We start from the raw sequence: 26,609 nt of genomic DNA on the forward strand, positions 1-26,609 counted from the left end.
ACACACTCCACTACCCAACCACACACTCCACTACCCAGCCACACACTCCACTACCCACACACTCCACTACCCACACACTCCACTACCCAGCCACTCACTCCACTACCCAACCACTCACTCCACTATCCAGCCACACACTCCACTACCCAGCCACTCACTCCGCTACATCGTAGTTCTGTGGGCCTTATCTGGTAAAATAAAAAATAGTTTTTTAGAAACAAGCGTAATGATGATAATGACAATAAAACTGGGTTCTCAAGTGGAGTGAGTTAATGGTCTTAGCCTGCTCATCAATAGCTGTACACACACATACACAGAATATTATCACGATGAATAACATTTTTGTTCGGCAATTTAATTCGGCTCCAAATTCCTTCTCTGCGATTTCAAAACGTCGGCCCGTGACCCTCACGGCACGGGCATTGGGGTCGGGGCACAGCGGGTGGCAATGTGTCGCCCCCTGCTGTGTCAGATGTGGTTCTGGGATAACCACTTCCGTAGGCCTTTCCCTAGCACGGAGGGCGCCACGGTGGCTAGGAGATGTTAACGACCTCGCCTGGTACACAGGAGGTCGTGGGTTCGATGCGGACCCTGACGCCCGCTGCTGCTGTATATTCGGAGTTTGCGGTGTCTCTCTCTCTTATCATCATCACGGTGGCTAGGAGATGTTAAATACCTCGCCTGGTACACAGGAGGTCGTAGGTTCGATCCGGACCCGACGCCTGCTGCTGTATATTCGGAGTTTGCGGTGTCTCTCTCTCTCATCATCATCACGGTGGCTAGGAGATGTTAAATACCTCGCCTGGTATACAGGAGGTCGTGGGTTCGATCCGGACCCTGACGCCTGCTGCTGTATATTCGGAGTTTGCGGTGTCTCTCTCTCTTATCATCACAGTGGCTATGAGATGTTAACTACCTCGCCTGGTACACAGGAGGTCGTAGGTTCGATTCGGACCCTGACGCCTGCTGCTGCTGTATATTTGGAGTTTGCGTGTTTCTCTTTCTCCACGTGGTCGCGAGGATTTTTCTCCAGGGTCCTCTGGTTTTTCCCTCCACATGTAGAAACAACATCACGCGTTGAGAGTAACTTGGCCGCTATACATTTCTACGTGATTGATGAGCCACTTCGTTGAGCAATCATTTGTGACTGCCAGGTCGCTTGAGCTAGAAACCTCAGTGGGGGCTTACCTGGTAAAAACATAAAATATAGTTTCTAGTATTCTTGGGTCTTTCGGTAAAGTCACGTAGATAAGTTAAACCTATCTACGTGAAAGGGAAATAATAAAATAAATATAAAACAATAAAATTCTCACGACGTTTATTGTTTAATATTAATATTATTTAATTATTTCCCTTCTATGTGACTTTACCGAAAGAACCAAGAATATAAATCCCTGCAGTCACGAAAGCGTTAAGTCAAGATGTAGTTTAGAGTTTAAATAGCTGATAGCTTTTCAACTTCTGCTCAAATTATGCACTCCCAGAAGGCCATTGGTGGTGGAGGAGGGGGGTGGGGGCTGGCGCTGGTTTACGTTGTGATAGGTCTTCTTTACTTTCTACAATTCCATGCGGAGACACGGACTCAGAGGTCAAGAGAAAGTCCCCCTCCACCAAACCTACCCCCAACGGCTACTTCTTCGCCGGCTTGCCATTGGCTGCCTTGCCGTGCCCTCCGATTGGCTGCTCGTGCCCCGCCGCCGTTGCCTTGTCGCCGTGATGCTGGCCTCCCATTGGGTGACCTCGCTCAAAGGTGTAGCACTCGACCCTGTCGTCGAGCGAGGCGGTGCGCGCGGCGACCAATCGGAAGCCCTCCCTGAGGACGGTGTCGATGAGCAGGCCGAGCACGTTCACCCCATTGGTCAGTCGTCGCTGATCGGGCTCGATCGACACGTACCTGGACGGTGACGATTAACAACAACAACAAAACCGCACGTGACTCAGCAGCAACAACAACAACAACAAGAGGAAATACAAGAGGTCAATGACTCACCTTCGAATGGCCTCACGCAAATCTTTCAACGTCCATACTGCGAAGATGCCAGGCGGTCACGTGACATTTTCGCCGTTAAATAAACGGGCAGCATTAACCCGGGGCGGCCTGCCGGATTCGAGTGGCGACATCTCCCGGCGCCACGTGTGACTCGCCCCTGCTGCTTGCACCGTGGTCACGATTTTTAAAAAATATTTTATCTGACCACGTGTTTAAGCTTAATTTGGAGCTTTCGTGACTGCAGGAATTATTCTTTGGTTCTTTCGGTAAAGTCACGTATAAATATAAAATAATAGATTTGTGTTTCTATTTAATTTATACCTGATGATGATTGCTTGTGTTGCAATCGAAACGTCGTATGCTAGTATTTAATTTAATTTATTATTTTATCTTTATACGTGACTTTACCAAAAGAACCAAAGAATAACACGTGTTTAAGGCCCACTGGAGCCGTAGAGCTCTTATTTTTCAGAAGCGACCAGGTGACCACAAATGCGAGCCCGTCAAAGTGGTTTATCGTCACGTGGAAATGTATAGCAGCCAAACACTCTGAACGAAAGTTGTTTCTAAATGTGTGAAGGGAAACAAACCCGGAGGACGCGGTTGAAAAATCCAACCCTGACGCCTGCTGCTGTATATTTGAAGTTTGCGTGTCTCTCTCTCTCATCATCATCATCATCACGGTGGCTAGGAGATGTTAACTACCTCGCCTGGTACACAGGAGGTCGTGGGTTCGATCCCAACCCTGACGCCTGCTACTGTATATTTGAAGTTTGCGTGTCTCTCTCTCATTATCATCATCATCACGGTGGCTAGGAGATGTTAACTACCTCGCCTGGTATGCAAGAGGTCGTGGGTTCGATCTCGACCCAGACACCTGTTGCAAATTTGGAGTTTGCGTGTCTCTCTCTCATCATTATCACGGTGGTTCGGAGATGTTAACTCCCTCGCCTGGTGTGCAGGAGGTCGTGGGTTCGATCTCAACCCTGACGACGCCTGCTGTAGTTTTGGAGTCTGCGGTGTCTCTCTCTCGCCTTGGTCGCGTGGATTTTTCTCCGGGTCCTCCGGGTTTTCGCTCCACGTTTAGAATCGACATCACCACGCGTTTCGAGTAATTTGGCCGCTATACATTTTGCCACGTGATGATGATGATGAGCTTCTGGTAGAATTAAATAAGTAAATGTTCACAGTTTAACACAGGGGTGGGCAACGTCCGGCCCGCGGGCCGTATAAAGCCCGCAAAATCATTTGGTGTGGGCCCTGCCAAGGCAACCGCAGACGGGACTCGAAATTCAATAAATCTAGGAGCAAACCTGGCAAAGCAGTTGCGAGTAGCAGCAACATCATCAATACCAGCTAACATCACACGCCTCGCCAAAGAGAAGCAGTTCCAGCCATCACATTAGGGGTGAGTTAATTAAATGTTCCACGAAATATAACGGGCTAATTTTTAAGTTGAGAATCTTGTATGGCCCGCGAATGATGTTACGAATATCCAAATGTCCCTTGTCAGAAACAAGTTTTCATATTCTTAGGTTTTTTCGGTAAAGTCACGTAGGTAAAAAATTTAAAATTAATAAAAATAAAATAAAAATCACGACGTTTCGGAGGCAACACAAGCTTCCGTCTTCAGGTGGAACCGTCACAGCACGATAGCTGTATCTTATTTGACAGACTATTACAGGTTTACCATGTTTAATGGTTGTCTCCTTGTCACAGGTTGAGTCACAAACCGTACCTCTCCATAACAAAGGCTCAGCCTTATGCAGTCTATTCTAGTCTTAAGCCTCACCTTACCATATGAATAAAAAGTGTGCCGTACTTGGCCTTTCCCCCCCCTCTCCAACCATTATATAAACGGAGTGGTAGCTCCAGCAATCTCTCATTTACTTGATACAGCTGTCGTGGCTGTGACGGTTCCACCTGAAGACGGAAGCTTGTGCTGCCTCCGAAACGTCGTGATTTTTATTTTATTTTACTTTTATTAATGTTAATGTTTTACCTACGTGACTTTACCGAAAAAACCTAAGAATATGAATCCTTGCAGTCACGAAAGCTTCAAATCTAGAAGTGAGAGAAATTCCAAGAACACCGTATTTGTATATATACTGGTTGAGGGTGGCAGGAGCCAAGCTAGGCCATTCATATTATTTCGTGAGTTTTCGGTGCGGCTGAAGCACGCTGGACTTGAACAGCTGAGTGAATCTGGTGAGGTCGTGGCCGACCTCACGAAGCTGGCGCCAGTGGAGGAGGGCGCCGGGCCGCACTGGAACACGAAGTCGTGGTGCGAGGGCCTCTGCAGGGACACGCGCTCCAGGCTGGCGGCTGGCCCCGACGATGACCACGTCGGGGCCGCCTGCAGCGGCCACCCGGCCCAGCTCTGAGAGCGGGGGGGGAGGGGCGGGGGGGGGGGAGCGGGGGGGAAGGGGGGGAAGCAGGAGGGGCGGGGGTAGCAGGGGGGGAGGGGGGAGCGGGGGAGGGGCGGGGGGAGCGGGGGAGTGGGAGGGGCGAGCAGCGGGTGGGGGAGGGGGGAGAGAGCGAGGGAGGGGGAGGAGGTGATAGCGGGGGAGGGGAAGGGAGAGCGAGGTGGGTGGGAGGGGCGGGGGGGGGGCGGGAGGGGCGGGGGGGGGAGCGGGGGGGGGGAGCGAGGGGGGAGGGAGGGGAGGTGATAGCGGGGGGAGGGAGAGCGAGGTGGGTGGGAGGGGCGGGGGGGGCGGGGGAGCGGGGGGAGCGAGAAACGGAGGGGCGGGGGTAGCGGGGGGGGGAGGGGGGATTGAGGGGGGAGCGGGGGGGGGTGGCGGAGGTATCGGGGGGAGGGGGGTAGCGGGGGGGGGGAAGGAGGGGGAAACGGAGGGGCGGGGGAGCGGGGGGGGGGGGGTAGCGGGGGGGGGCGCAGAGATGGAGGCACACGGGTGAACACAGAGGAAGGGCGCAGAGTCGCGATGTCCGTTGTTGTGTTGAACTTCCTTCGCACCGTACGTAGTCAACCGTACCCCGAGGGACGGCTCTGCATGCAGTGAAGGTGCTGATAACTGGGCAGCAGATGGCTTACAACGACAGGGTGGCGAGTGGGCTCCTGTGATTAGCAGGTGGTGCTACTGCTGCTGTTGGTGCATGTGGTGCTACTGCTGCTGCTGTTACCGGGTGGTGCTGCTGCTGGTGCAGGTGTAGGTGCTGCTGCTGCTGCAAGTGGTGCTGCTGCTGGTGCATGTGGTGCTACTGCTGCTGCTGCTGGTGCATGTGGTGCTACTGCTGCTGCTGGTGCATGTGGTGCTACTGCTGCTGCTGTTACCGGGTGGTGCTGCTGCTGGTGCAGGTGTAGGTGCTGCTGCTGGTGCATGTGGTGCTACTGCTGCTGCTACCGGGTGTTACTGCTGCTGGTGCATGTGGTGCTACTGCTGCTGCTGATACCAGGTGGTGCTGCTGCTGGTGCATGTGGTGCTACTACTGCTGCTGCTGCTGTTACCGGGTGGTGCTGCTGCTGGTGCATGTGTAGGTGCTGCTGCTGCTCGTGCTCGTGCTCGCTGGAGACGTGGACGCGCTCCGCGAGCTCCAGCACGGAGTCGGCGCGGGAGCCGAACACGCGGAAGAAGGCGGCGCCGCCCTCCTGCAGCGAGAAGCGCACCTCGAGCAGCTCGGACCGCGACGCAGCCTGCCACGGGGAGACAGGGGGAGACACGGGGAGACAGAGACACGGGGCGTGAAGACACGGGGAGACACTGGGACGTGGAGACACGCAGGGACACGGGGAGACACGGGGGGACACGGGGGGACACGGTGAGACACGGGGGGACACGGGGAGACAGAGACACGGGGCGTGAAGACACGGGGAGACACGGGGGGACACGGGGAGACAGAGACACGGGGCGTGAAGACACGGGGAGACACGGGGAGACACGGGGAGACAGAGACACGGGGCGTGAAGACACGGGGAGACACGGGGAGACAGAGACACGGGGCGTGAAGACATGGGGAGACACGGGGAGACACGGGGACGTGGAGACACGGGGAGACACGGGGAGACACGGGGGGACACGGGGACGTGGAGACACGGGGCGTGAAGACACGGGGAGACACGGGGAGACAGGGGGAGACAGGGGGGACACGGGGAGACACGGGGACGTGGAGACACGGGGAGACAGGGGGAGACAGGGGGGGGCACGGGGAGTGGACGGGAAGACACAGGGACGCGGAGACACGGGGCGTGAAGACACGGGGAGGAGGGGACATGACGATGATGGTGCTGACGATGATGACGATGATGATGGTGCTGACGATGATGGTGATGATGGTGCTGATGGTGCTGATGATGGTGACGATGGTGATGATGGTGTTCACGATGACAGTGATGATTGTGTTCACGATGAAGGTGATGATAGTGCTGACGATGATGGCGATGATGGTGATGCTGCTGATGCTGCTGATGATGATGGTGATGATGGTGTTCACGATGACAGTGATGATTGTGTTCACGATGAAGGTGATGATAGTGATGATGATGATGGTGATGACGATGATGGTGATGATAGTAATGATGATGACGATGCTGCTGATGCTGCTGATGCTGCTGATGATGATGGTGATGATGGTGTTCACGATGACAGTGATGATTGTGTTCACGATGATGGTGATGATAGTGATGATGATGATAGTGATGACAGTGATGACGATGATAGTGATGATGATAGTGATGACGGTGATGCTGCTGATGCTGCTGATGGTGCTGATGCTGCTAACGATGACCAGGGAGGTCCCGCGCCCGCCACCTCTGCCTGCTGCACGGCCCGCGCCAGCGCGTGCAGCTCGTAGAAGACGGCCTCGCGTCCCAGCGAGCGCAGCTCGGGGCCCTGCAGGCCGGGGCTGAGCGCCCCATCCCGCAGGAAGGCCAGCACGTGGCGGAACATCGTCCCGTCACGGTCCACGAACAGCGGCTGCTGCTGTCCTGATCCCTAGAGACAGCACAGGGTCAGAGATGATGCTGCTGCTGTTGCTGATACCTAGACACAGCACAGGGTCAGAGATGCTGCTGCTGCTGTTGCTGATCCCTAGAGACAGCACAGGGTCAGAGATGATGCTGCTGCTGTTGCTGATACCTAGACACAGCACAGGGTCAGAGATGCTGCTGCTGCTGTTGCTGATACCTAGACACAGCACAGGGTCAGAGATGCTGCTGCTGCTGTTGCTGATACCTAGACACAGCACAGGGTCAGAGATGCTGCTGCTGCTGTTGCTGATCCCTAGAGACAGCACAGGGCAGAGATGCTGCTGCTGTTGTGGCTGTCCTGATCCCTAGACACAGCACAGGGTCAGAGATGGGTAACGGAGATGCTGCTGTTGTTGCTGTTCTTGCTGATACCTAGACACAGCACAGGGTCAGAGATGCTGCTGCTGCTGTTGCTGATACCTAGACACAGCACAGGGTCAGAGATGATGCTGCTGCTGCTGTGGCTGTCCTGATCCATAGAGACAGCACAGGACAGAGATGGGTTACAGAGCTGCTGCTGCTGCTGCTGCTGTTGCTGATCCCTAGACACAGCACAGGGCAGAGATGCTGCTGCTGTTGTGGCTGTCCTGATCCCTAGATACAGCACAGGTCAGAGATGGGTAACGGAGATGCTGCTGTTGTTGCTGTTCTTGCTGATCCCAAGAGACAGCACAGGTCAGAGATGGGCAACAGAGATGCTACTGCTGCTGCTGTTGTGGCTGTCCTGGTTCCCAGACACAGCACAGGGCAGAGATGGGTAACAGAGATGCTGCTGCTGCTGTATACCAGGCGAGGGAGTTAACATCCCCTCGCCACCGTGACGCTCGCTGTCTGGGGTCTCCGCCACCAACCTGTCCGTGGGTGCCGCGATGCACGAGGCGAGCGAGCAGCGAGTCCGGGTACCGCGTGAGCGTGGCCATTGAGGATGAGAAGTTCGTGCCGCCCACGTTCAGCACCACCGGGTGGACAGCTCCGGGGTCTGACATCACCTGATGGGCGAAGGGATTCATCTTCTTGGTTCATTCGGTAAAGTCACGTAGAAGGGATGTAATAAAATAATAAAAATAAAACATAATAAAATAATTCTCACGACGTTTCGGCCACAACGCAAGCAGCCGTCCTCAGGTGAAAACCAGGTCTGTCGAGGCGACAGCGTCTGAATGAAACAGCGCACGAGCTTGGAGCATATATATAAGCTGGGCGCCTTGACAAAGGAATTAGCATATCAAGAGGCCCGCTCGTGTGCCCTGCCGCCTCGGGCAGTGGATATTCTCAACGTGGTTTGGCTACTGCCGCAGCTAGTTTACACAACAAAGGCTCATTCCTAACAGCGTGCTTCAGCCGCACCGAACCTCACAAAAATAATATTCAGGGCCTACCTTGGCTCCTCCCACCCTCAAGCAGTATATATACAAGGACTGTTTTCTTGGAATTTTTCTTACTTGATGCAGCTATCGTGCTGTGACGGTTCCACCTGAAGACGGAAGCTTGTGTTGCCTCCGAAACGTCGTGAATTTTATTTTATTTTTATTTTACTATTATAAATTTTATTTTTTTACCTACGTGACTTTTCCGACAAAACCTAAGAATATGAATCATTGCAGTCGCGAAAGCTTCAAATCTAGAATTGGCTATTGCTGTTTACCCCCCCCCCCCCTACGCACGCCGCCCCTTTGTTGAATTTAGTTTCATCCGAGTACCCCGCTTGCCCGAGCCAACGTGGCTATCTCCCCCTATCCCTCCCCCAACCCCTCTCTGACTTATATAACTTCCTTAACTCCGGCATCTCTCCCACTTCAGTAAAACAATTCTTGCTGTGGTTTTCACACCTGATGATGATTGCTTGTGTTGCAATCGAAACGTCGTGATTTAATTTACTTTTATTTATTTTTATTTTTAAGATTATTTTTCACCGACGTGACTTTGCCGAAAGAACCAAAGCGTATAGATCCTTGCAGTCACGAAAACTTCAAATCTTGAATAAATGTACGAATTAACGAACGTCAATATTTCCACCCAATTGTTCATTTTGCGAGGCTGTTCCTACTCGCTAGGAACTGCAGGGCGAGTGAACAAGAAATATTCAACGGACGCTGTGATAATTTTCTCAAGCTCGCTGGATACTCTTGAAAACCAACATTGTTAAAGATCCAATTCTAGATTTGAAGCTTTCGTGACTGCAAGGATTCATACTCTTAGGTTTTTTTTTCGGTAAAGTCACGTAGGTAAAAAATTAAATTTAAATTAATAAAAGTAAAATAAAAATCACGACGTTTCGGAGGCAACACAAGGCAACACAAGCTTGTATTTTTATTTTACTTTTATTAATTTCAATTTTATTTTTTACCTATGTGACTTTACCGAAAACAAAAACCTAAGAGTATGAATTGTTAAAGATCACCAAGTTTAGAAATGTATTTAACATCGTTCTCAGTTGCCATATGGATTTACAGTTTATCGTCGTTATTTAATATTGGCGGATTCACACGGCGTGATTATTCACAATCGACTATCATGTGCGATATAATTTCACTCATTTAAAAGCCACCTCACGTGTTGTGACGGTTCCACCTGAAGACGGAAGCTTGTGTTGCCTCCGAAACGTCGTGATTTTTATTTTATTGTTATTTTACTTTTATTAATTTTAACTTAATTTTTTTACCTACGTGATTATATAGGTGTGTTTTTCAGATGCGAACTCACCACAAATGATAGCTCAGCGATGTGGCTTATAACGTGGAAATTCAAAGCTGCCAAATACTTAAAACGCGCGTCTCACCCATATCCGGAAGAACGGCGCTGCCGTGCCAACAGAGTGGAACAACGCGCGCGTTCAGAATAAACACCACCTCATTCGAGACTCAAACATCATCACACCTCCTCCTTGCTTCGACATTCCTCCTCGAAGACACCGGTGTGACCATCTACCGCATTGCAATATCAACGGGCCGATACGCACGTCTCCTGCATTAGTGGAAATTTAAAGACAGCCACAGTGAGTGCGATTGTGTCCGTGCAACCCACACTACGGACCTAAAAACACATTCCTCCTGCGGAGGGAGCTGGTAGGAACGTTGGGTTGCTCGGTCAATGGCCAGGGTCAACGGCGGCGTGGTGTATTCCGCAAATATGCCCGACTGTGAGGGCGGGCACAAGCCGGCGTGAGTAGGTTAAACGTTGAGTTTTATAAGGGCACCACGGGGTGACCAGCCCCTCCCCATCCAGCCCCACCCTTCGCACCCCCCACCCAGCCCTACTCTCTCTACCCAACGCCTCCCAACCCTCCCCACCCAGCCCCTCCCCACCCTCCCCACCCAGCCCCACCCTCCCCACCCAGCCCCACCCTGCCCACCCAGCCCCTCCCCACAATCCCCTACTCACCCAGACCCACCCTCCCCACCCAGACCCTCCCCACCCCACCCAGCCCTGCCCTCCCCACCCAACCCCTCCCTGCACGACGGACACAATAATCCCCTGTGTGCTGGTGTAACCAGGAGGTTCCTACCAGTATAACTCACTGGAGTCTGCGCTCCTTCGACGGCGGAGAGGACAGCAACACGACACGACCTCTCTACCTGGAGCCCTTTCATCGTGGCGGCGAGCAGACCTCGGCAATGGCATGAAGTGCCAATCGAGTGTTGTTTGATTTATTTATTTGACCAGGTAAGGCCCACTGGGCTTTGCAGATATTTTTCAGAAGCGACCTGGCCGCGACTGAAGTGTAAATTTACAGCAGCAAAACTACTCTGAAGCAGCGTTCTTCACTACTCTTCTTATCGGCACTTTCGCTGATAAGACATCATCAGCGTGAAGGTGGCCGCCACGCATTTGAAACCATTGTTGGGTTTTTGACGGCAGCGCGACTATGATGATGATGGGGGTGGTGTTTTCACTCTTTGTGTATTTCGATTTAAAGCTTTCGTGACTGCAGGAATTCATCTTCTTGGTTTTTTCGGTAAAGTCACGTAGAAGGGAAATAATAAAATAAAAAAATAAAACATTATAAAATACGCTCCAAGCCTGGTAGTGTTTCATTCAGACGCTGTCTTCCCGACAGACCTGTTCTTCACCTGAGGACGGCTGCTTGCGTTGTGGCCGAAACGTCGTGAGAATTATTTTATTATGTTTTATTTTTATTATTGTATTATTTCCATTCTACGTGCCTTTACCGAAAGAACCAAGAAGATACATTAAAACCGTTAGAATACCTTATGCCAGAAAAAGTGTGTTGACCAGTGTAATCAACCAACGACAAGTGCGGAGAGGACTCACCTATCTTAATTTGGAGCTTTCGTGACTGCAGGAATTACTCTTTGGTTCTTTCGGTAAAGTCACGTATAAAGATAAAATAATAAATAAAATACTAGCATAGTATGCTATTATTTAACTTATTATTAGTATGCTATTATTTAACTTATTGTTTTATCTGTATACGTGACTTTACCGAAAGAACCAAAGAGTAAGAGGACTCACCTACTGAAGCGTTCACACACCTCGCTGACAACCGCAACCTCCGCTGCTGATCCGAGCCGCGGTCTTCGTGATCCACGTGATCTTCGTGATCTTCGTGATCTTCGTGATCCACGCGATGCACGTGCTCGACCCCGACCTACTCGAGAAACGTCGCGGCTCCCGATTGAGTTTCCCCGGAGAAGTGAATCGGACCGGGAAGGAAAACCCTCCAAAAAAACCGAGTGACAATTGTGGTCAATGATACGATGGCGCTACCTTCCCCCTCCACTCCGCACTCCCAAATCGCCACGGCCGATCCCCTGGCCGGCTCACGCAGTCGCAGTCTGGGTGCTAAATGCGCGGCTGCTCACGCGCGCTAACAGCACTTGCCCCAACGGTCTGTGAAGGCTACACGGCGTGGGTGGGGTCTTTACCTTTGTTGCGTGTGTAGCGTGTGAATCGCACTGTGCTTGCAGGTGAGCACTTGCACAGGTTGTTTAGCCACCTGGTGTCCTAGGCGACTGAAACCAACGCCAAGTCTCCCCCCCCCCTACCCCCTCGTCGTTCTCTGCACCCCTCTCGGCGTCACCGCGGGTACATCACAAACCCCTTCGGCTCCCCCGCCACCCCCACACCGTCCCAGCCAAGGCCCCCCTCCCCCCTCCACATCGCGGGTTCGCAACGATATGCCCCGAACGAACACGTTGTGTAAACAACACATTGCAGAGTACTGTATGGGAACATTGTGTGTGTGTATATAGTGTACTCGTAAATCACGCCTGTAAGCGTTGGTGGATTGCCGCGGTGGCTAGGAGATGTTAACTCCCTCGCCTGGTGTACATGAGGTTGTGGGTTCGATCCCGACCCTGATGTCTGCTGTATATTTGGAGTTTGCGTGTCTCTCTCTCATCATCACGGTGGCTAGGAGATGATAAATACCTCGCCTGGTGTACAGGATGTTTGTGGGTTCGATCCCGACCCTGACGCCTGCTGCTGTATATTTGTAGTTTGCGTGTCTCTCTCATCATCACGGTGGCTAGGAGATGTTAACTACCTCGCATGGAATACAGGAGGCCGTGGGTTCGATCCCGACCCTGACGCCTGCTGTATATTTTGGAGTTTCGTGTCTCTCTCTCCCCGTGGTCGCGTTGGTCTTTCAACCGGGTTCTCCCTCTACATTTAGGAATCAACATCACGCGTTTAGAGTATCTGGCTGCAGGTCTCTTCTAAACAAACAAGAGCTCATAGCTCAGTGGGCCGTACCTGGTAAAGGGCCGTCCATAAATGACGTCACGCGATTTTGGATGATTTTAGACCCCCCCCCCCTTCGTCACACGGCGTCACAAAAAGTCAGACCCCCCCTCAAATATGACGTCACAAAGCTCTGCCCCCCCAAAAAAATACATGCTTCAAATCGCGTTATACTATTGTCATTGTAGTGCGTATTTAATGTGGCGCTGCACTCTGATGTTGTAGGAGAAAACATTTATTAAAAAGTCTAATTAATTAAGTAGAACGTGTTGTCTACATTTATTTAAAGTTGCGCATTTTGATGTGACGTCACATTTCTCACCCCCCCCCCCCTCGTCACACATCGTCACAAACGTCTGCCCCCCCCCCCCTCTCGGTGCGTGACGTCATTTATGGACGGCCCCTAAACTAAAAAAAAGTTTAGCTTCGTTGTGAAAATTCCTTCCCGTCGGTGGGCGTTCCGAAGACTGTACCGGACCGTGGCTCTGCCAGAATGTTGACCAATCTCCCATCTGTATCCATCTGTACGGGGATGGAGTGGTGGTCCCTCGCACGCGTGGACTTGTTGCACGCAACCTGCGTTTATAATGCCGCCCACAACGTGACCGACGTCTCCGAGCACAGGAATAGGAGGAGACGTGAGACGCGAGAGGGTAGCAGGCGGGACGAAGCAAGGGAAGGAGTACCAATGTCCACGTGCCAGCAGGTGCAATGCCCCTTGTTAGCTTGGGCGTGGAAACATGAGATGGAGTTACAGCTCAGAGGATTGGGGGGGGGGGTTGAGGAACCGCTGATATTTCTGGAACTCTGTGAGCAGCCGTAGACTTGTGCCGTTGTCAGACTGCTCGTGCTGTGTGTGGAGAATGCTGGCGGGCAATGAGGAAGAGTGATGGGATAAACAAATGCAGGCGGGGAGAATTCCTCGTTTAACGCGGTGGTAGATACGTTCCTAGGGGTGTAGGGAGCTCTGGGTAGAGGTAGTACCTTTGTTTTCTGGTAGCTGCACTCAATTTTTGAGTGGACGGAAACACTGGTCCTCATCCATCTCCTAAATCTCTGACGTCTGGCTCCTAGTGCCACACCCCGGTAAACCGCTTCAGCTGGCGGGCTAAACGACGTGAGGGGGTGATGTCAACACTGCATCACTGGGCGAATGAACTCCCACGACGGAGTCACCGGCCAGGGCGGAAGGGTTTCGTTAGGACCCAACGGCCAAGTGTTCGGGAATAAGGCGCGCCACTTCGTTACTGTGGACTGCGGCTGTGGCCTACCAGCTATGGTTTGAAATAGCAGGGAAGGTGGATCTCTTCAGCCTTGGAAGGCCGTCTACCTAGGAGAAGGAAACTCTGATGTAAAACCTACGGCCCGAGGACCTCGCTGTCACCGTCCCAGCTTGCTAGGCCATGGCAGACGAACCCCGGGTTTAAAGGGTGGGGTCAGTTCTGCGCACACTGCACTCCACTTGAAAGCTCCTTTGCGCAGGCAAGAAGGAAATCTTCACGTCTACCCCCCCCCCCCCCCCGGTCTCACTAAGTCCTGTAGCGATGGGAAAGGGGCGAACTCGGCAGGTGTAAGATGACACTGGCAGCCGCAGTCTCAATCCTGCATGCAGGCGGCTCAGGCGCAAGTGGTCGTCTGATGATGACCTGGAAACGACATCATCACCCGGCAGCACCCTGAGCGACCAAGCAGCCTTTTCTAGGGACAGCACTGCTTGCTCCACACGGAGAGGGGCCTAGAAAAGGTGGCCTAAACAAAGCTCGTCTCCTCCTCCCTCAGTTGGCTTACCGCGGTCAACGGGCATCTTCATATGCGGTCGAATTACATCAAAGAATCGACGGCGCATCCCACTCGCCTTAAAAGGTGGGAAAGGACTCAAACTCGCATGCTGGAACATCAGAACCATGCTAGACTCAGCTGACAGCACTCGACCTGAGCGACGATCTGCTCTAATTGCACACGAACTCGCTCTGCTGGATGTTGACATCGCCGCCCTCAGCGAAATCCGCTTTTCAGAGGAAGGGAGTCTGAGGGAGCATGGCGCAGGTTACACTCTCTACTGGTCAGGTAAACCAGCGACAGAGAGACGCCGTTCAGGTGTCGGCTTCATGATCAGGGACTCTATCGCTACCAAGCTTGCAAGCCTGCCAACTGGTCACTCTGACCGCATCATCTCAATGCGTCTACCACTTCGTGACCAGCAACACGCAACGCTGCTCAGTGTGTACGCTCCAACTCTCCAGGCAGATCCCGCTGATAAAGACAAGTTTTACTCCGACCTACGCAGCCTTCTGCAGGATATCCCAGCTGACGACAAGATTGTCATCCTTGGCGACTTCAACGCCAGAGTGGGCAGAGACTCGGAAACCTGGAAAGGCGTACTTGGAAGGCACGGTGTGGGCAGCTGCAACGACAATGGACGCTTGTTACTTGAACTCTGTGCGGAACAGCAGCTTTCCATTACCAACACCATCTTCCAGCAGAAAGACAGTCTGAAAACAACCTGGATGCACCCTCGGTCAAAACATTGGCATCTCATAGACTACATCCTTGTGCGCCAGCGTGACCTAAAAGATGTCTTTCACACCAGGGTAATGCCCAGCGCCGAGTGTCACACAGACCACCGTCTTGTCCGCTGCAAACTCAGCTTTCACTTTAAACCCAGACCAAGAAACGGTGGCGCCCCGAGGAAGAAGCTCAAAGTCTGCAGCCTTCAGTCTGCCGTGGTCAAAGCAGCTTTCCAGAAAAGCCTACGATCTAGGCTAGAGGAACCGAGCTGCCTAGGAGACTCGCCTCCGATTCCTGAAGTGCTGTGGGACCGCATCAAAACTGTTGTTCTGCAAACATCTGAAGATACCCTCGGATTCTCCACGAAGAAAAACAGAGATTGGTTCGATGAGAACAACTTAGAAGTCCAGGAGCTGCTGTCAAAGAAGAGATCAGCACACCAGGCCCACCTGGCCCGACCATCCTGCCCGCACAAAAAAGCAGCCTTCCGCCTGGAATGCAGCACCATCCAGCGCAAGCTTCGAGAGATTCAGAACGAGTGGTGGACCAACCTCGCAGTAAAAACTCAGGTTTGCGCTGATACTGGCGACTACAGGGGATTCTACGAAGCCCTAAAAGCGGTATATGGCCCCTCGTACCAAATCCTGAGCCCCCTGCGGAGTGCAGACGGGAACAAACTGCTCACTGAAAAGGACTCAATCCTGAACCGCTGGTCTGAGCACTTCTACACGCTCTTCAATGCTAGCCGCTCAGTCCAAGAACCAGCGATTGACCGCATCCCACAACAACCAGTGAAAACCGAACTGGATGTGGCACCAACATTACAAGAGACTGAGGAAGCCATTAAACAGCTGAAGAGTGGTAAAGCTGCAGGAGTCGATGGCATCCCTCCTGAAGTATGGAAGAACGGAGGCCCAGCATTTCACACCAAACTCCATGAATTCTTCGTCTGCTGCTGGGAGCAGGGTAAACTCCCTCAAGATCTCAAAGATGCAGTCATCATCACCCTGTACAAGAACAAAGGGGAGAAATCAGACTGTTCCAATTATCGTGGCATAACACTTCTGTCCGTCGCCGGCAAAATCCTCGCAAGAGTACTGCTGAATAGACTGGTACCCGCAATAGCTGAAGATCACCTCCCAGAGACCCAGTGTGGCTTTAGAGCCAACCGGGGAACCACAGACATGGTGTTTGTCCTGAGACAGATTCAGGAAAAGTGCCGGGAGCAAAACAAAGCACTGTACGTCACCTTTGTGGACCTGACAAAAGCGTTTGACACCGTGAGCAGGCAGGGACTTTGGAAAATCCTGGACAAGCTAGGCTGCCCACCGAAGTTCCTCACCATGATCGTCCAGCTTCATGAAGACCAGCTTGGACAAGTCAGACATAGCAACAATCTCTCGCAGCCCTTCCCTATTGCAAACGGCGTGAAACAGGGCTGTGTTCTTGCTCCCACGCTGTTCACCATTTTGTTCAGCACGATGCTCCAGCAGGTCACAGAGGACCTCGACGACGCTGATGGCGTATACATCCGTTTTCGTCTCGACGGGAGCGTGTTCAACCTGAGGCGTTTGCAGGCCCACACAAAGACCATGGAGCAACTGATCAGGGAGCTGCTTTTTGCTGACGATGCCGCCCTCCTTGCTCATACAGAGGCAGCTATGCAGCGAATTACGTCCTGTTTCGCGAAAACAGCTCAGATCTTCGGCCTTGAAGTCAGCCTGAGGAAGACTGAAGTTCTTTATCAGTCCGCACCCCAGGAGGAGCACCATCCACCAAGCATCTTCATTGAACAAACAGAACTGAAAGCTGTCCACCAGTTCAGCTACTTGGGGTGCGTCATCTCGTCTGACGCCAAGATCGACAACGAAGTCGACAACAGGCTGGCCAAGGCAAACAGTGCATTTGGCAGACTATACAAACGTGTCTGGAACAACAGAAACCTTAAAAGAGCCACAAAGGTCAACGTCTACAAAGCTGTTGTGCTGACCACTCTCCTGTATGGCGCTGAGTCATGGGTCACGTACCGTCGTCACCTGAGTCTCCTCGAGCGTTTCCATCAGCGCTGCCTCCGCACAATCTTCAATATTCACTGGAGTGACTTCGTCGCCAACACTGAAGTCCTCAAGTCAGCGAAGGTCATCAGCATCGAGGCCATGGTCCTCAAGACACAGCTTCGTTGGGCAGGGCACATCGCCAGGATGGAGAACCACCGCTTGCCTAAGATTGTGCTGTATGGGGAACTGTCCTCTGGCCATCGCGACATAGGGGCACCACGAAAGCGATACAAAGACTCCCTGAAGAAGTCCCTCACTGCTTGCTGCATCGATCACCGTCAGTGGGCAACACAAGCAGCTGATCGCAACTCCTGGCGGCACACAGTCCACCAGGCCACCTCCTTCTTCGAAGATACCCGCAGGGCCCGTATGGAGGACAAAAGGAGGAGGAAGAACCGTGATCCCTCAGCACCCATCCCAGATGAGACCTTCACTTGCAGCTGTTGTGGCAGGACCTGCCTGTCCCGCATAGGCCTCTTCAGCCACCAGCGTGCCTGCAGAAGACGTGGATGTCCTTCCTAGATCTTCGTTCGCGAAGCCAAGCCATGATGATGAGATACGTTCCTGACACGTGACGCAGGCTCGGCGAAAACGTTGCGTGAAGCGAACTAGCAATTTGCCCACGAAACAAAAAAAAACGTAACGATAACGTTTGTCGAGATACGGCGCACTAACTGCGACACGCACAGCGAGACGACCGGGCAATCAGCTGACGATTCGCCGCTGCGTCACTGCATCATTCCGTGTTCTGTGTCACCACCGCCACGGCCGCGAAGCTCAAGACACGGATTCGTCACCGACCGCTCAGAAACCGCCTTATAACAGGAAACGCATTCCACGTTATAACAGGAAACGCATTCCACGTTATAACGGGAAACGCATTCCACGTTATAACAGGAAACGCATTCCACGTTATAACGGGCAAAGCTTGGTGGTGTTCATTCAGACGCTGTCTTTCCGACAGACCTGTTCTTCACCTGAGGACGGCTGCTTGCGTTGTGGCCGAAACGTCGTGAGAATTGTATTTTATTATGTTTTATTTTTATTATTTTATTATTTCCCTTCTACGTCACTTTACCGAAAGAACCAAGGAGAAGAAGACCTCCAGTCGTCAACACGTGGACATGATGAAACTCTCAGAGCTAACCCTTCGGAATGACCAGGCACAGTCTCTTGGGAGTCAAGACCTTTTTTTAATACGCAAACCAACGAAAACACTTTTTTTTTTAAACATCCTTTTTCTTTACAGTTCACTATTTACACAAATCAAGGCACGTACACATCCACACGACGACAGGAGTGAGCCACACAGCCCTTTTGGACAACGTTAGACTCCACTCCAGTCGGTCGCAACGCCCCACGGTAATCCAGCTTTCCGTCATCACCAACCATCACGTGCGTGCAAGCGTTCGCAGTGGGCTTAGTTCACGTACGGAATAGACAAGGCTGGTCACCAAGAAAGACGTGGACCGGTGGGGGGGGATTGGTCGCGAGGACCGGAGTGGACAAACGTTCCTTTAGGATGTACAGCCCCCCTTCAATTATTTATCCCATCACTCTTCCTCATTGCCCGCCAGCATTCTCCGCACACATTACGAGCAGTCTGACAACGGCACAAGTCTACGGCTGCTCACAGAGTTCCAGAAATATCAGCGTTTCCTCAACCCCCCCCCCCCCCCAATCCTCTTGAGCTGTACTCCGTCTCATGTTTCCACGTCCCCGCTAACAAGGGGCATTGCACCTGCTGGCACGTGAACATTGGTACCGGGCGATATAGGAAAGCCTAAACGTGGAGTTCTATTCACACGTTGATACAGAAATACATTGTGTGTATCACAACTATACCAGCTATAACTTAAGAAGCAAAAACACATAATTTGGCTCCATGCTCTCGGATATCGCAGTGCACGTGGTATTGCTTTAAGTGTCGTATTCGCTCAGCTCTCGGTGGCATTCATTTGGTGGCCATGGCGATTGCTCAATACGGCTGAATTGTTCGATTCAAGTGAGACTAAGGCTTTCATGAACACTACGCAATTGTTCAATGCTATATGTCTCTACATTGCAATGTTCTTCAATTACTACGATGTTGCACAGTACTACAACCCAAACCATAACGAGTGGGCAGTGACCTCTTAAAAGGGTCCCGGGACCCTCAACATCACCGACCCATACTGACCAACGTGGTGAAGTATGGTCAATCATTCCCACGATCGACACGGTGCAGTGAGGCCTTCAGCGTATTGCCAAGGGGCTGAGCAATTACAATTCCCATATTTGACGCAATCGCAGATGTGGAATCACAATACTTTTTGAGCATTTCCAATCGACCTGATGTCGTTTTCTGGATCGAACGGATGCAGATAATCGCCCAGCAAATATTCACCGCGGAAAGACGGACCATTTTGCTCCAAGAGCCGAGAACCAAAGATGATTTGCTTTTCTTTAAATTAAAGACTCCACCGCGCTAGGCTACGAACAATTACATGTAAATGCCGAACGCAAAAGGCACCTCAAAAACAAAACGGCCGAAAGAAAAATAAAAAAAGCAACCATTTGCTTGCTTGTCGTCACCATTTCGTGTTTTCCTCCAGGAATCTGCCGTCGACTGAGCGACGCCCTATCGGCGTGCCGGGAACGCGTCGGCCGCTCTGGGAGAAAGAAAAAAACCCAAAACGAACCGGGCGGCCAGACGTGGTGGCACGTGACGAGGGGGCCGCTGCTTGGCCACGATCACGTCAGGAGCTCCCTGCCGCCACCGCTCCAGGCCCTCTCTCTCTGGTCGAGGATTATTCGAACGAATCTTACCGTAGCAAGATCGGCACACTACTCGCGCCGAATTCCACGGGGAAGGTGGGGGGCGCGGAGCGTCTAACGGCCGCCCGGTCTCCGTTAACCGCGGCAAAATGACGCCGTCGCGGTGAAGGACCTCGTCACGCGGCACGGACGGACGGACGGACGGACCGACGATTGAATTGGAGGAATTGAGAACGCACTCCGAGGCGTTGCTGTAGTGTGAGAGTCGATGAATGCATTGCTTTGTGATGCCATGTGCCGACTTGAAGCGGTTGACGTGTGTTTGATTTGACGTCTTTTGCCATACGAAAGAAGATTTGCTAGATGTTTTTATTTTATTTGATTGCAATAGAATACTGTACAACGGACATGCGACCCTTTTAATATGTGCAGACATTTTGCCAGCACTCTCCTAAACGTTATGGTATTCCTGTTTAACCACGAGTAGAACCTCTAGGCTTATAATATAGAAGTTGTAGATCTGATCGCAGTGAGTGTCGTGTGAGTCGTCGTTAAGTGGTGCTGGGGGATGAGAAGCGATTCCGTCGAGCCAAACTGCTGCAAGGCAACACTTTGCTCACACACAGGATGTGTTGCCAGGCCTTGGCAAGACCATTGCACCCAAGGGTCACATGAACACGCACACACACATTTGAAAAATAAAATACAAACGTTCATTTGAATTGCAAGTGCATCGTGACTCCCATGCATCCACTTGGAGGAAAAAAAAATCAATCGACAACACTGCCTTAAAAGATAGCTTTTTTCAAGTAATCACGTAACGTTTTGTGGCAATGGTCGTTCTTTATGTGCTGTGATGGGTTACTTGTGAAGAAGGGCAACTGCCCGAAACGTCACCGATTATATATTTGTAATTTTTTTAAGGCAGTGTTCTTGACGAGTAGGTGTTGACATTCGTTGTTCATTGTGCTCGCGCTGCCACTGCCAATGCGGCCGCAGCAGCAGGAGCAGCGTCACCCAAATGCAATATTATCAAATCGAAAACAAACGTTTCGATCGCAAGCGTGGTCTCCAGACCTCTGTTGACGAGCTCACAGCCTCGAAAGAGCAAAACGATGCTCTGGGCACGCTCGCCGATCAGCATCGGCACCCGAACAACTCCGGCGAACTTTTAAACGTTCAGAGGCAACGGCCCCCCCCCCCCGGCAGTCAGCCCCCCCCCCAAAAAAAAACGCAGGTCTCATCTCTCACGCCTGTCCTCCGAAACGTTGCCACGAACTTACGAGGTAGCAATCTCTTCATTCCCGTCGCTCTACGCCCCATGTACCGTTCCCGTTCAGCACGGTCGGCTACGTACCATGCGCAGAAAGAAGCTCAACATACATACAACGGGTACCAATGCCTACTTTATTGAGATAGAGAGATATTGGCACGTCCAGACTGATTGACTGATCGATATAAGGAGACGTCGCTTTTTTGTGCAACTTTCAAGCCGGGTGGCATAGTGGTTCGAGTGTTTGACTCGAAACCAGCAGGCCCATTCAGTGCCTAAACCATGGGGAGGGAGGGGACGATTTCTTGTGTAGGCGAGTCGTTCTTCTGCGTTCGATATATAACGAGTTCAACCTCTGCACAGATTCAAAGCTGGTTCTCCTATGGATAGACTGGGCCCCGCCATGTGAATGTGTAATGTCCACCGCAGGCCCCCCCCAGGGGCCACCAACGGAGATGGGTACCGCTTTGCACTCAGATTTGAGCAGGGGGGGAGGTTTTGCCTCGACTCCGCTGGTCTCAGTACGGCGCCTCCGCACACGGCAAACGCCAACGTTGCATTCCAATATTTCGGCCGTGGGAAACGTTTACAGGACCAAATGGAACTCTCACTGACGGTATACTCGGGGAGACGTTTGGGAGTTCTTTCAAAGTGTCAAGTTAACCCGTCATCAGTCTGTGGGTATCAAGACTTTTGACAGGAATGAACTCCAAAATGTCTCTATCGAGGATACATTTTTCGTCCCGAGTTCAATTTCTTCGGACAAACTGCGCTCATTTAAAATGTGTGCCGCCCCCCCACCCCACCCACTCCACCACGTGATTGAAACGGTGTGCGAGAATGTACCAGCCGAGCGGTCCGAGGTGTTTGCGGGCGCGCACATGCACACAGGACGAGCGAAACAGGAAAGAATTTGAACAGCACACAGGAATGTACGATTGGAAAAAAATGAATAATTATAAACAGGCTTCAAACAATCGCACGGTCAATCACGAGAGAAAAAACTCAAACTCAAAAAACGCAGGAAGGAACGTGCAAACGATGTTGTGAGAAGGTCAAAAGGTTACAGCAGTTGTTAGAATGACATCTGGGTCACGTGAGCTCTTGGAAGTTTTTGTTTGGGTAATTTTTTTGTGTGAAAAACAAAAAGTTGTATTTGTCCATTACAAGTGTCTTCGTTAATAATAATGATGATGTGAACTTATTGAAATGTGCTCACGGAAAACGTGCGAAACGCAATGTTGTTTCAGCGCGGCTTACGAAACGTTATAAAAAAGTTGACAGGCACAGTGGAAACGTCCTCGTGACGAACACGACCGTCAAGTTAGCTCAGGCGTAAAATGTTTGCGAAACTGCATGGGCACGGGCCTCGTTTGCATCACAAGTCTCATTTTATCGTAACGGTCTGCACTACTTACATGTTTAAAATAATTGAAACCCCAACGTTATTGAAGAAGCTCTGCCCCTTTTTTGTATTTTTTAAATTCACTTTTATTTTCAAAGGCTGACGATGCAACGTTATCAAGAACATCCCGTGCCACCACGGGTAGCAAATTTCCCCCCCCCGCCCGCCACCCGCCGTGGTGTTCCGCAAACTTGTCACCCCTACGCGAAGGAATGGCACAGCCCGCTAATGCGGTGGGTTTCAAACGATGGCGGCACGAACCACCGCGACAACGCGCAGGGGGAGAGGTATAAAGACCGCCAAAATGCGTTACGTCGGTACGTCGCAACCGGAGTAGAGTTGTTTTTGAATAGGCGGGACATGTGGCATTTGTGCTATTCCCCGGTGCCAAAACAACGTGCTATTTCTGTGTCGAATGCAGAGGCACAGTGCGCTAAGGCAGCATTGGCCTACATTAAAATATAATTTTCACATATAACCCCACCTCAACAGAGGATTAAGTGTTCAGAAACACTCGGCACAAGTGTTGCATAGCACGCGTGCACGTGTCTGTGTGTATACATATTACAGCTGTGATGATGTGCACATAATTACATCCATTACAATCGTCTTAGCACTCATTAATATTATTACTACTGCTACTACTATCGCCAACAGCCATGAGTCCACACAACCCTCGCTCACAAGCCCGCGCCTTAAAAGCGCGATTGTTAAGTGAACCCACAACCACCCCCTCCCCCCCCCAAAAAAAAACAACTGGCACTCATTGTGCAAAACCCGGTCGACGATGCTTGGACCTGGTGGTCACGGCGGAGGTTTGGGATATTCCGAGTTGGACAAAAACTTTACCGTTAGTTTAATGTACGACCGGAACAGAAACGAAACACAGAAACCAAACTTAAAAATTAAAAAAGTGCCCATGCTACACACGGGCCAAAGCTACAAACCGAGCCCAGCCCAGTATAGCTACTACACTTTGCGTCCTGGGCCAACCGGAGCCATCTCAGGTCGATGTGGGCGAGCGAGAGGCCGGCCCAAGATGGGAAGAGTGATTCTGGAATAGGAGTCGGTGCGATTGCCAGACTTGATTGAGGTTTCAGAAGTAACGCGACTCAATCCCGCGTGCTTTTGCATCGCAAAACTCGCAGCACCGGGTGAATTCGTCGCACGACACATTGCTTTCAATAGACATCAGGGTTCAAAGTAAGAGAACCCGTGATGTGACTGCGGGCCGTGTGTGGTGTGATGTGCATGCTGTGGCTGCTGCTGTGCTCTCATTCGTCCCAGCTGCTGACCCCCCCCCCCCCATCATACCCCCCCCCCCCCCATTGTAATTGTTATTTTGACACTTACGAATTTATCAAAATGAAAGTAATCACAAGAAGTAGTTGACCGCTACATGCTACCTAACCATGATCTGATCACATACAAAAAAACAACACCCTAAAGAGTAATAACACAGGATTACACACACTGGGCTTTGGCGATCCGATCACATTAACACACGGTTAATTAAAACACGTTAACTCTGCAACGCTGAGAACCAGCCCAGCATAGCCCAACGCCTATAAAAAGCCGGCCCTCATCTTGCTTAGCGCTGCGTCATCAATTTTAGCCCGGTTTAGCACGGCCAAGCCGGGGGGGAAAACGCTGAGACGCCGCTGGGGCGTCAACACATCACAGCAAGGGGCTACCAATTTGCTCACTGTGCCTGGACAGTGCTGAGCTTCAATGGGACTAGCCACCGGTAGAAGCGAAGGCTGTGCTCGGCCCTGTTTGGTTTGGCTTGAGAGAGCCTAACCTCAGCGTGACCTGCAGAGTCCTCTGTGGTCTATGTACAAATGCATGGATTAGAGAAAGAATCCGGTGTGAAAGAGTCTCTGCCAATGAGAGCTGTACAAAGGACAGCGAGACGGTGAGAGTTTGTGAAAGTGACAGATACAGAAAGATAGAGACGCACACGCACACAAAGTGTTTAGCCTTTTGGTATTCAGTCAATATGGACAGGCAAGCTGATGTGTATGAAGATTTACAGGCGGACAAGATAACCGACAAAAAGATGGACGAATTAATAGGCAGGACAGATGGACCTAAAGAATACGGAAGAAACTTAAGAATGTACACACGGATGGATGAATGGTTGGATCGACAAGCAGACCGGCAAATATATGAACAGACGGACGGACGGATGTGCGGGCAGACGGGCAGGGAAGGGACACGGGAGGGCGATGTCGTCGCGTTCAGTACTCGAAGTCGTCGTCGTACTCGTACTGGTCGTCGCTGAAGCGCGTGCTTGGGTTGGGAGGGTCGCTCAGGGTTAGCCGCCCGACCTGCTTTCCCAGCAACGCCTCTTCCAGGTCCTCCTCGTACGAGCTGCACAAACAAACCAGCAAACTGTTACAAACTAAAACTAAACAAAAAGTTGTTTTCTTACTTTACCAAGTAAGGCCCATAATCGTAACTCTGTTTCTGAATGGAGTTTTAAGCTCAGTCATAGCTTGCAAATGATAACTTTAACCCTGACAATTAATCTTAGCCATAACCCTAACTCTGACGCACTTTTTCAGAGTGACCTGGCCACAAATAAATAGCCCAACGAAGTGGCTTATCGCGTGGAAATGTATGGTAGGGAAACACCCGGAGGGACCGGAAAAAAATCCACGCGACCACGGGGAGAGAGACACACAAACTCCATATATACAGCAGTAGTCAGGGTCGGTATAGAACCCACGACTTCCTGCATACCAGGCGAGGTAGTTAACATCTCTCCACTGCAGCACCACAACACCACCACCAGCACCACCGACGACAACATCATCATCATCATCATCAGACACAGTGACCGGCTGGCTCTGTCCAGCCGGCAACGCTGAGGATCTAGGGTTCAAATCCAAAAAGAGACCTGTGATTAAATCAGGGTTGTAAGTGTTGTTGGTTGTGGCCCAGTCACCAAAGATTTGGACGAAAAAAAAACCCACACATCAAAATTGGTTCTTCACTTAATTTGCACTCTGTTTGGCTAAATTCCAGCTCTTGAGAATGGGATCGTGCTGATCAACCTGGAGTCTCGAGGCTGATGAGTTATCATTGTCAGGGAAGAAACCAATGACTGCACAAACAACAAAATACATAACCCCAGCACGTTGAAAACATTAATGCCATCAGAATTGAAATTATTGGTTTCATCCTCCTACAACGAACAAATATTCTTCATGGCAGAGCAAGCGGGTTGGGAGGGTGCTGCCCTCTAGCGTGTCAATCACAGGTCATTTAAGAAGTAGTTATATGATATCCTTTAGTGGGTGGTTCTCTGTAGGGGCGGTGGTTAGCGGCCAGGGTACAGGTTGACATCATAATTATTCACAATGAAGGTTTGTGGGTGAAATCGCGGACGTATGAATGTGTTGTAACCCTCCACCACCCGACACCGCCAGTAAGGTTTGTCACGTAAACAACGCGCCATTTACACTGAGACCTCCTTTACCAGTGGCAAAATATAGTAATAGGTTTTTACCCTTTCAACTGGTACAAAAACTGACCAGTTGAAAGGGTAAAAACCTTTTACTATATTTTGCCACTGGTAAAGGAGGTCTCATAGTGTAAATGCTTACCCCGAGCTCTCAATACTCTGATGGTGCACTGTTTTTTGAGTTGTACGCCTTTTGGCGTTATCTGGTCCAACACCAATGGAGACTAGGCTCTAAGAAAAGCTGTCTCGGGTGTGGACCAATCAACTTCAAGGACAGTGCATATCATTATCAAAGTTGTTTCTTTTTGTTTGCATTTTGACTGCTTGTGCTGTGGTTATTGCAAACATGATCCCTTGTATAAAGGTGTCAAGTTTTTGTACCAGTTGAAAGGGTAAAAACCTACTACTATAACACACCATTTAGTTACTACTTTAGCCCACCGGTGTGTTTGAAAGTAAATTG

General features: G+C 51.1%; 2 protein-coding genes across 9 annotated transcripts in view; both read right to left on the bottom strand.

Moving 5' to 3' along the window:
• Positions 1-334: 334 nt before the first annotated feature.
• LOC133353838 (potassium channel regulatory protein-like) lies at positions 335-11,934 on the bottom strand. 3 transcript variants are annotated; one of them, XM_061570274.1, is made up of 6 exons: positions 11,861-11,934; positions 7,826-7,963; positions 6,757-6,939; positions 5,457-5,642; positions 4,216-4,370; positions 335-1,894 (listed from the first exon to the last, which is right to left on the bottom strand). In XM_061570274.1, exons 2-6 carry the CDS (start codon positions 7,958-7,960, stop codon positions 1,630-1,632), a joined length of 924 nt encoding a protein of 307 aa, XP_061426258.1. In that variant the 5' UTR covers positions 7,961-7,963; positions 11,861-11,934; the 3' UTR covers positions 335-1,629. The 3 variants fall into 3 exon arrangements, with proteins under 3 accessions (XP_061426258.1, XP_061426257.1, XP_061426256.1); XM_061570273.1 differs by lacking the exon at positions 11,861-11,934 and adding an exon at positions 11,468-11,844; XM_061570272.1 differs by lacking the exon at positions 11,861-11,934 and adding an exon at positions 11,448-11,844.
• A 6,481-nt stretch (positions 11,935-18,415) lies between these two features.
• Positions 18,416-26,609, bottom strand: part of LOC133353936 (serine/threonine-protein phosphatase 2A regulatory subunit B'' subunit beta-like) — a 90,545-nt gene continuing 82,351 nt past the window's right edge. For all 6 annotated transcript variants that reach the window (XM_061570455.1, XM_061570454.1, XM_061570451.1 and 3 more), the window contains one exon: positions 18,416-25,050. In XM_061570455.1, the coding sequence (XP_061426439.1) occupies positions 24,918-25,050 (133 nt within the window). In that variant the 3' untranslated portion in view covers positions 18,416-24,917. The remainder of the gene's footprint in view (positions 25,051-26,609) is intronic.

Source organism: Lethenteron reissneri, chromosome 45 (assembly GCF_015708825.2).
Source record: "Lethenteron reissneri isolate LAM-NWPU_2019-01 chromosome 45, ASM1570882v1, whole genome shotgun sequence".
NCBI lineage: Eukaryota > Metazoa > Chordata > Hyperoartia > Petromyzontiformes > Petromyzontidae > Lethenteron > Lethenteron reissneri.

Bases quoted from the DNA above. Each gene is read 5' to 3' on its own strand.
- LOC133353838 (XM_061570274.1), bottom strand. From the start codon at position 7,960: ATGTCAGACCCCGGAGCTGTCCACCCGGTGGTGCTGAACGTGGGCGGC. The intron at 4,371-5,456 runs GTAACAGCAGCA...CCCCGCTCTCAG, and splicing joins ACCAGCAGCAGCACCACCCG to AGCTGGGCCGGGTGGCCGCT. The intron at 1,895-4,215 runs GTCGGCCACGAC...GTCACCGTCCAG, and splicing joins ACTGGCGCCAGCTTCGTGAG to GTACGTGTCGATCGAGCCCG.